General features: G+C 50.9%; 1 protein-coding gene across 2 annotated transcripts in view; it reads left to right on the forward strand.

The window, feature by feature from the left end:
- Window positions 1–21: 21 nt before the first annotated feature.
- The window catches only part of PLD2 (phospholipase D2), a 13,396-nt gene continuing 3,186 nt past the window's right edge, over window positions 22–10,231 (forward strand). The window contains exons 1-18 of one of the 2 annotated variants that reach the window (XM_014530252.1): window positions 22–382; window positions 486–595; window positions 685–815; window positions 934–1,076; window positions 1,914–2,019; window positions 2,108–2,173; window positions 2,305–2,363; window positions 2,503–2,595; window positions 2,685–2,837; window positions 3,796–3,945; window positions 7,535–7,618; window positions 7,765–7,843; window positions 8,597–8,707; window positions 8,886–9,056; window positions 9,353–9,479; window positions 9,662–9,780; window positions 9,872–9,985; window positions 10,113–10,217. In XM_014530252.1, coding sequence (XP_014385738.1) covers window positions 487–595; window positions 685–815; window positions 934–1,076; window positions 1,914–2,019; window positions 2,108–2,173; window positions 2,305–2,363; window positions 2,503–2,595; window positions 2,685–2,837; window positions 3,796–3,945; window positions 7,535–7,618; window positions 7,765–7,843; window positions 8,597–8,707; window positions 8,886–9,056; window positions 9,353–9,479; window positions 9,662–9,780; window positions 9,872–9,985; window positions 10,113–10,217 — 1,920 coding nt within the window. In that variant the 5' untranslated portion in view covers window positions 22–382; window position 486. The other variant, XM_005882557.2, reaches the window with a different exon arrangement.

Genomic DNA, 10,231 nt, shown 5'->3' on the forward strand with positions numbered 1-10,231 from the left:
GGGGTCCGGCATGAGCCCGGGCTGCGGAGCCTCCTGACTCAGCCGCACTCTCAGATTTTGGGGTTTCCCTGCCAGGCGGAGAGCGCGTAACTTCCTCTTTCCCGCAGGGATTCCCCCCTCCCAGCCGGGCTGGCCTAGCCCGAGTCCCCTGGCGCCCCCGGGGCCCCTCTCCCTGGCTTCTGCTCTGCCCCAGTTCAGCGATACCGGGGCCTGACTGGGTGTTCCTGGCTGCACGCCCTGCTTACAGAGCTGGAGGCGGGATCCAGGGGTTCTGGATGAAGGACTGGGGTCGGGGATGGATGTGAGAGGCGGGTTGGAGGGGTTTTGCAGGTGATGAGGCCGCAATCAGGGCGACTGGAGTTATGGGAAGCTAGGCGGGTGGGTAAGAAGAGGGGACCTGTGGGAAGTGGAGAGCCTTGGGGGTGAGATAGGAGGGGCAGTTCTGCAGGGCAGATCATTTCTCTGAGGTTTCCCCCTGCTCCTAGGATGGCGGCTAGCCCAGAGAGCCTCTTCTCTTCCGGGGGCGACCTGGACTCCAGCCAGTTACAGATGGAGCCCGATGAGGTGGACACTCTGAGGGAGGGAGAGGACCCAGGTACACAGGGAGCACGGCGCTCAGGGAGAGGAAGGGGAGGGGGCTGAGACCTTCTGGGGTCTACACTCTTCCACTTTCTTTCCTCCCAGCTGATCGGATGCACCCCTTTCTGGCCATCTATGACCTTCAGCCTCTGAAAATGCACCCCTTGGTGTTCGCCCCTGGGGTTCCTGTCACCGCCCAAGTGGTGGGCACTGAAAGATATACCAGTGGATCCAAGGTAGCTGGGTAGCTGGGCTGGACCAAAGGATGGGGGGGCGGGGGTTAAGGGAGCACTGGCCAGAGTTGGGGGTTGCAACCCAACCGGGGAATATCCATTCAGTTCCTCACACCCCCAGGTGGGAACCTGCACTCTGTATTCTGTCCGCTTGACTCATGGGGACTTCACCTGGACAACCAAGAAGAAGTTCCGACATTTCCAGGAGCTACATCGGGACCTCCTGAGACACAAAGTCTTGATGAGTCTGCTCCCTCTGGCTCGGTGAGGGAGGACCAGACTGCTTCCTGTGAAGGGCAGGCGCACCTCGCCCTGTGGTAGCTGTCACTGCCCCAACCCCCGTCAGTCCTTCTGCCTAGTCTCACCCCCAGACCCCAACTTCTCCTCCCTCAGGGGCTTTCCTCCCCCAACTGGCCACTGAGCCTTCTCCCCTGACCCTGGTTACCAGGAAACCTTCCCTGCTCAGCTCTCTCTGTCCATGGTTCTGTGCCAGTATCTTAGCCGGGCCGGATGCCCAAAATGCCCTTGGCAGCCTCCTCCATTTCTTTCTTTTTAAAAAAATAAAAAATATTTTTGCCCTAGCCAGTTTGGCTCAGTGTATAGAGTGTCAACCTGTGGACTGAAGGGTGCCACGTTCGATTCCAGTCAAGGACACATGCCAGGGTTGTGGGCTCCATCCCCAGTAAGGGGTGTGCAGGAGGCAACCGATCAATGATTCTCTCTCATCACTGATGTTTCTATCTCCCTCTCCTTTTCTCTCTGAAATCAATAAAAATATATTTTTAATAGTGACATCAATGATGAGAATCATTGATCAGTTGCCTCCTGCACGCCCCCTACTGGGGATCGAGTCCACAACCTGGGCATGTGCCCTGACCCAGAATCGAACCTTGACCTCCTGGGTCATAGGTCGATGCCCAACCATTGAGCCACACCGGCCGGACTCCTCCATGTCTTATCTCCATTCTCAGCATAGGGGGCCTTCCTTCTGCCAGCCTCTAGGTCTCCTTCCTTTCTCCAAGGCCCCGTCTCTAGTGCTTCAGGAACCCAGGTGCTCAGCCTCCCAGCTCTTACTTGACCCTCACCCCATCCCTTCCACAGCTTTGCTATTCCCTATCCTCCAGCCCGAGAGGCAGCCGACAGAGAGATGCCCTCTCTACCCCGAGCAGGTCCTGAGGGCTCCACCAGACATGCATCCAGCAAACAGGTGCGACCACACACCAGGCCCTCGGGGAAGGCGTGGGTGTGCAAGCGGCTCTGGTCCCATCTGTCTCTGTCTCCCATTTCTACTTCAGAAATACTTGGAGAATTACCTCAACCGCCTCCTGACCATGTCTTTCTACCGCAACTACCATGCCATGGTAAGGTTCAGGGGCTGGCTGCCTGGGTCTTCTTAGGAGGAGCAAGATAATCAGACCCCCATGGGGGAGAGGACTGCGGTCAGTGGGGCCTGAAAACTAGAGTCTGTCCTCTGAGCCTGTTTCTTCTGCAGACGGAGTTCCTGGAAGTCAGTCAGCTGTCCTTTATCCCAGAGCTTGGATCCAAAGGACTGTAAGTGTCTGACACCCCTCACCCAGCCACCTGTAAAATGCCTGTGTCTGAATCACTGCCTGAAAATGGGGAATGAAGTGAAGGGTGGGCTGGGGGTCTGGGCTCCCCATCCAGCATCTCTTCCTGATTTTTCCCACAGGGAAGGGGTGATCCGGAAGCGCTCCGGTGGCCACCGTGTTCCTGGCTTTACCTGCTGTGGCCGAGACCAAGTTTGCTATCGCTGGTCCAAGAGGTGAGGCCTAGGGTGGAGCAGCTGGGCCTCCGGGATGAGGAAGGAGGTCCCAGGGGCAGGAAGGAACAGACAGAGCCCTTCTGCTCTAGGTGGCTGGTGGTGAAGGACTCCTTCCTGCTCTACATGTGCCTCGAGACAGGCACCATCTCATTTGTTCAGCTCTTCGACCCTGGCTTCGGCGTGCAGGTGGGGAAAAGGAGCACAGAGACACGGTATGGAGTCCGGATCGACACCTCCCACAGGTAAGACCTCTCTGGTGTGGACAGATGCCTGGTGAGTCAATAGCCAACCTAGGGCCCTGAGGGGAGTTTTGTGGAAGAGGCCGTGGAAGAAGGGAAGACATTTCCATGCCCCTGGAGCTGGCCTTGATTTGGAACCAGGGAACGGTTCTGGCCAGATGCTTGGGATTGCTCTTAGCGTGTAGGCCACTGATGGCGAACCTATGACACGCGTGTCAGAGGTGACTCGCGAACTCATTTTTTTGGTTGATTATTCTTTGTTAAATGGCATTTAAATATATAAAATAAATATCAAAAATATAAATCTTTGTTTTACTATGGTTGCAAATATCAAAAAATTTCTATATGTGACACGGCACCAGAGTTAAGTTAGGGTTTTTCAAAATGCTGACACGCCGAGTTCAAAAGGTTCGCCATCACTGATAGGCCCAGAGAAAGGGGCTGAGTGTAAGCTTGAAGGAGGGACTCTTTTTTTTTTTCTTTTTAAAAAATATATTTTATTGATTTTTTACAGAAAGGAAGGGAGAGGGATAGAGAGTTAAAAACATCCATGAGAGAGAAACATCGATCAGCTGCCTCCTGCACACCCCCTACTGGGGATGTGCCCGCAACCAAGGTACATGCCCTTGATTGGAATTGAACCTGGGACCCTTCAGTCTGCAGTCTGACGCTCTATCCACTGAGCCAAACTGGTCAGGGCAAGGGAGGGACTCTTGATGTAAAAGAAATGCACTCCATTCATTCATTTATTCATTTGACAAAACTGTGTGCCTGACATAATACCAGGTGCCAGGAACCCAACTGTGAATAAGGCAGATATATGCCCTGTCCCTATGGAGTTGTGATTTAGGGACTAAGGGAGGAAGTGGGGAAAATAGGATAGCTAAAGTGGGGAGGTTTCCAGGCCAGACCAGAGGTCCTGAGGGTGAGGGTTGTGATCGGTCTCATTGTTCCCGTCCAGGTCTCTGATTCTCAAGTGCAGCAGCTACCGGCAGGCCCGGTGGTGGGGCCAGGAAATCACTGAGCTGGCCCAGGGCCCGGGCAGAGACTTCCTGCAGCTGCACCGGCATGAAAGCTATGCTCCACCCCGGCCTGGGACTTTGGCTCGGTGGTAAGACACTGATGCGCCTGCTGAGCTCTGTGCCTTCTGTGGCCTTCTGGACCCCCTTGGTGTGGAGTCTTTGATTCTCTTTTATCTCCATTAACCCTTTCTGACCTCAGTAACCTCCCTCTTTGACTTCTTGAATCTCTCCAACCCCCTGACCTCTTTAAACACACTGATCTCTCTAATTCTCCTCTGATATTTCTTCTTTTTTTTTTTTTTTAATTCTCACCCGAGGATATTTTGCCATTGATTTTTAGAGAGAGTGGAAGAGAGAGGGAAAGACAGAGAGAAATATTGATGTGAGAGAAACATATCGATTGGTTGCCTCCTGCACATACCCCGACCAGGGCCTGGGCTGGGGAGGAGCCTGAAACCGAGAGGTACATGCCCTTGACTGGAATCGAACCCGGGACCCTTCAGTCCACAGGCCAACGCTCTATCCACTGAGCCAAACCGGCTAGGGCTCCTCTGATATTTCTCACCCTCAAACTTGGTAATCTCTTCTGATCCCTGAACAATCTGACCTCCTGTGATCTTGTAAACCCCCTTTTTCCACACTGACCAGACTTTCTGTTCTCTATGATCTCCTCAAATCTCTCTGATTTATTCATTTTATTTATAAACATTTCCTAAGCACTATTATATGCCATGTCCAGTGCCAGGAATAAGAGTTCAGTAGGTGATTCATTCACAAAACAATGGGAGCTCACCATGCTGGTGGTAGATACAGGATAGGAGCAGTGTCTGCCCCAGCGTGGGAATGTCTGGACTGTGCTTCCAGAAGGCAGTAACCCTGAGGTTTGCCTTAGCAAGATAAAGAAAATGGAGGAGGGCTGTCCATGCAGAGAAGCTAGAAATAGCCTGGTGTGTTTGGGAACCACTGGTCTGACTGTTGTTGTGGAGTGAGGAGGAGTGGCCAGAGAAGAGCCTGGGAGTCGGCAGCCCCTGACCTGTCCCCGAATACTAAGCTGAGGAGGTTGACTTTTTTTTTTTTTTTTCTAATATATTTTATTGATTTTTTACAGAGAGGAGGGGAGAGGGATAGAGAGTCAGAAACATCGATGAGAGAGAAACATCGATCAGCTGCCTCCTGCACACTCCCTACTGGGGATGTGCCCACAACCAAGGTACATGCCCTTGACCGGAATCGAACCTGGGACCCTTCAGACCGCAGGCTGATGCTCTATCCACTGAGCCAAACCGGTCAGGGCAGGAGGTTGACTTTTATGATAGGCAGGGGGGCAGTCATGGAAGGATGGAAGGGGTGTTGAGATTTGTTTTTAACTTGAGAATAATAATAGCTAGTACTTATGTAGCACTTACTATGTGCCAGGAACTGTTTTAAGTGTTTTATATGTATTAACTTACTGAATCTCCACAACAACCCTACAAGGCAGGTATAGTTATCTCCATTTTACAGATGAGAAAACCGAGGCAAGGAGAAGTTAGGTAACTGGCCCAGGATCACACACCTTGTAAGCAGTGGCACCAGGATTCAAATCCAGGCAGGCTAGGTTAAGACCCTGCTGTTAACCATCATACTAGAATGTTATTTAAAAGTCAAACACGTTGCCCTAGCTAGTTTGACTCAGTGGATAGAGCATTGGCCCACGACTGAAGGGTTCCGGGTTCGATTCTGGTCAAGGCCATGTACCTAGGTTCTCTCCCACATTGATGTTTCTCTCACTCTGTCTCTCCCTCTCCCGTCCACTCTCTCTAAAAATCAATGCAAAAAATAAAAAATAAAAAAAAATAAAAATCAATGCAACCCTAGCCGGTTTGGTTCAGTGGAGAGAGCGCCAGACTGCAGACTGAAGAGTCCCTGGTTCATTTCCGGTCAAGGGCACATGCCCAGGTTGTGAGCTCGATCCCCAGTGTGGGGCATGCAGGAGATAGCCAACCAATGATTCTCGCCTATCATTGATGTTTCTATCTCTCTCTCCCTCTCCCTTCCTCTCTGAAATCAATAAAATGTATTTTTTTAAAAAAGAAAAAAAATCAATGGAAAAAAATCTTCGGATGAGGATTTAAAAAAATAAAATAAAAGTCAAACACGTTAACAAAATTAACGTTCCCACTCATTGTGTAATCCTTTATTCCCTTTCCCCCCCAGCCCTTACTTCTTCCCTATACATCCTCCCAACAATCCCCTTTTTCACCTCAGAAGTAACCCTGGCAACAGTTTGAAATTTATCCTCCCAGATTTTTTTCTGCATATTTTGATATTCTTATTTGTTACTTTTTGTTTTAATGTAAATGAGATGATGTACTCTCTTCTGTGACATTTTTTCACTTAATTCATGTATTAGAGATTAGGTGTTTAGGTTTTTTTCCCCATTTTTTGCTTTCTTTTTTAAATATGTTTTTATTAATTTCAGAGAGCGGAAGGGAGAGGGAGAGATAGAAACATCAATGATGAGAAAGAGTTATTGATCACACCCCCTACCAGGGATTGAGCCCGCAACCTGGGCATGTGCCCTGACTGGGAATCGAACCGTGATCTCCTGGTTCATAGGTCAATGCTCAACCACTGAGCCACACTGGCCAGGCCCCATTTTTTACATTTTCCCCATTTTTCATTCTTATAAGTAATGCCGCAATGAACATAATCTTTGCACAAGCATTTAATAGGATATATTCCTAGAAATAGAATTACTATGTGAATTTAGTGGTTTTAATGCATATGTACATCTAACATTCAGATAGATACTGCCAAGTTGTCATCTAAAAAGGTTATAACCAATGTATCCATAGTCTATGAGAATACTCACTTCCTCATATGCTAACACTGAATGTTGCCAGTGATTTTAATTTTTGCCAATTTAGTGAACTAAAAAATGTTATTTTTTAGTTCAATGTTATACCAGTTTTTTTGCTTACTAGTGAAGTTGAATATCTTTTCTTATAATTGACTAGAGGCCCAGTGCACGACATTTGTGCACTGGGGGTGGGGAGGTCCCTCAGCCCGGCCTGCGCCCTCTCTCGCAGTCTGGGACCCCTTGGGGGATGTCCGGGGCTCTCGCAGTCCGGGACCCCTTGTTCCTTAACACCTGTCTGCAGTGGAGGCGGGAGAGGCTCCCACCCGCCACTGCACTTGCCAGCTGTGAGCCCGGCTTCTGGCTGAGGGGCACTTCCCCTGTGGGAGAGCACTCACCACTAGAGGGCAGCTCCTGCATTGAGTGTCTGCCCCCTGGTGGTCAGTGAGTGTCATAGCAACCAGTCGTTCTGCTGTTTGGTCGATTTGCATATTAGCCTTTTATTATATAGGATCGTTATAATTTCCTCTGTGAACTGTTCTTATTCTTTGTTCACTTTTCAGTTGGCTGATATCCTTTGTTGGAAATCTTTATGTGTGATGTATTAATCTTCACAATCTTTAGTCATTTTCCTTACTTTATTGTCTTTCCTAATTTTTCATTTTTTTTCACTCATACTGGCAAATTTATCCCACTTTCATATATCTGATACCATCTGACCATTCTGATCACTATTGATCTTTGACCCTGCTGTCACCTCTGACCCATGACTATCCTCTGGTCTTCACTCTCCAGAGCTTTCTGACTCCCCTGACCTCCTTGGCTTGGCCTCCCCCCAGGTTTGTGAATGGGGCAGGTTACTTTGCCGCTGTGGCAGATGCCATCCTGCGAGCTCAAGAGGAGATTTTCATCACAGACTGGTGGTACGTGGGGGGAAAGCCCAAGCAAGAAGGTTTGGGATAGGGCCTATGACAGATCAACTATGGATCCCAGGAGGGAGTGGAAAGGTAGGTGTGGCTGGTTGTCTGGGGCTTAGCTTACCCTCCTCAACCCCTTCCCTGAATCCTAGGTTGAGTCCTGAGATTTACCTGAAGCGTCCAGCCCATTCAGATGACTGGAGATTGGACGTTATGCTCAAGAAAAAGGCGGTGAGGAGAGTGGTCAGGCTGGAGGGGAGGTGTGGTGGGATTGGCTAGAAGGGACGGAAGCATGAAGGAACATAGGAATCCAAGGCTTCAAGGGGAGGAAACATGCCCATCTTGGCTCAGCGTCCGGCAAACATCATCTCCTCCTCCTCTTCCCTAAGAACTGACACCTCCCTCTTCATGCTCCTCTACCTGGTATAGACTGCCCTCCCAGTGCCCATTGTACTTTATTGTGTTACCTGGGGGTGTTCATGTCTATTTCCCATTGGACTGATTAATATCACTAGTTCCAGTACAAGGCACAATGTCTACCATGTTGGAGGCATCCATAGATGTTGACGGACAGCAGGAAAGCTACATGGATGATGGAGAGTGGGTGGGCAAATAGATAGGTAAATGATGGAAAGGGAGATATATGGAAGGATTTGAGTTTGGAAAGGTGGATCAATAGGAAGGTGGGTGAATAGTTGGATGAATGATAGACAGTAGATAAGAGGATGAACAAATGGTTGGGAGGATGGATGGATAGTGATAGATAGGTGGGTAGGTATATAGGTGGATGAGTGAGTGAATGCATTGTTCACCCATTGCTAAGTGCTTTGCAAGCATCAAAGCCGGGTAAGTGGCAGAGCATCGAGGTTCTCCAGGCTGGGTAGGGGGACATTCAGGAATCCTGAGCCAGGGGAAGGGTTTGGGAAGGTGGAAAGGGGCCATTCTGAGAGAGGCATTAGGATATGATACCTTGTGCACCACCAGGAGGAGGGTGTCCGTGTGTCCGTCCTACTGTTTAAGGAAGTGGAGCTGGCCTTGAGCATCAACAGTGGCTATAGCAAGAGGGCTCTGATGCTGCTGCACCCCAACATAAAGGTGACTCACACCTCAGAGACCCTTCCCACATACAGCCCTCCTCACTACCCTTCCCATCCTCTCAACCCTCCCTTTCCTTAAGCATCATATCCTTCTCTTTCCACTTCCCTCCCAACATTACCTCTTGTCTTTCTCTCGCCTAAGCCCACCCTCATGAACTGCTCCATACCTGCTCCAGGTGATGCGTCACCCAGACCATGTGACATTGTGGGCCCATCATGAGAAGCTACTGGTGGTGGACCAAGTTGTGGCCTTCTTGGGAGGGCTGGATCTCGCCTATGGCCGTTGGGATGACCTGCACTACCGACTGACTGACCTTGGAGACTCCTCTGAATCAGCTGCCCCAGAGGTAATCCCCCACGGTCTTCCTGAACACCCCCAAACTCAGCTAACCTAAATCTATACCCCTTCCCAGCTCCAGCCTTTCCCCTCATTTCCACTAACCACTCCCACCCGCCACCCCAATTCCTCTAGGAAGTGCAGCTGAAGGGGAGGGCTGGGAAGTCAGACTGTCCGTTTCATTCTTACTCTGTGTCTCTGTCCCTGTCTCATATTCTTTCAGTGTTCCTCTCTTCTCTTTGGCCCTGGCTCTGTATGGCCCCATGACCTCTCCTTGCCCATGGCTTGGGTGTGTTCCCCTCACAGCCTCCCACCACGTGCTCAGACTCTACAGCCACCCCAGATTTCTCTCACAACCAACTCTTCTGGCTGGGCAAGGACTACAGCAATCTTATCACTAAGGACTGGGTACAGCTGGACCGGCCTTTTGAAGGTGAGGGTCCCCTCCCCCAAAGTCCCCGAGAGCTGGGAGCAGGGGCAAAAGTCTGGGCTGTGACTGAGAATGGGACAAGCTGGGTCAAGGATAATGCAGCCTTTCCTCTGGTCAGCTGCTCCTCCTCCCTGCCTCAAGTGTCCCCAAGGAACCATCCCTGACCTCTCTTCTGGGATCCCCAGATTTCATTGACAGGGCGACCACAGCCCGGATGCCATGGCGGGATGTTGGAGTGGTTGTCCACGGCCCACCTGCCCGAGACCTGGCCCGGCACTTCATCCAGCGTTGGAACTTCACCAAGGTGCTCCCTCCCTCCTGTGGATGCTGGGGGTTGGGAGGGAGCCAGGGGCAGCTTGCCACCTCCCACTGACTCTGCCATCCCTCCCCCTCAGACTACCAAGGCCAAGTACAAGACACCCATGTACCCTTACCTGCTGCCCAAGTCCACCAGCACTGCACACCAGCTCCCCTTCACACTCCCAGGGGGGCAGTGCGCCACCGTGCAGGTGAGGCCGGACTGACTTCAACCTGCCCCCACTCCCCTCCCTTCAGCCCACTCTCCTTGAGCTGAGAGCCCTCCAGCCTCCGCCCCTCCTGGGGTCAGGCACCACCTCATATTTGCCATTCCCCCAGGTCTTGCGGTCAGTGGACCGCTGGTCAGCGGGGACTTTGGAGAACTCCATCCTCAATGCCTACCTGCACACCATCAGGGAAAGCCAGCACTTCCTCTACATTGAGGTCTGACTGGGGTG

Source organism: Myotis brandtii, unplaced genomic scaffold (assembly GCF_000412655.1).
Source record: "Myotis brandtii unplaced genomic scaffold, ASM41265v1 scaffold728, whole genome shotgun sequence".
Taxonomy (NCBI): domain Eukaryota; kingdom Metazoa; phylum Chordata; class Mammalia; order Chiroptera; family Vespertilionidae; genus Myotis; species Myotis brandtii.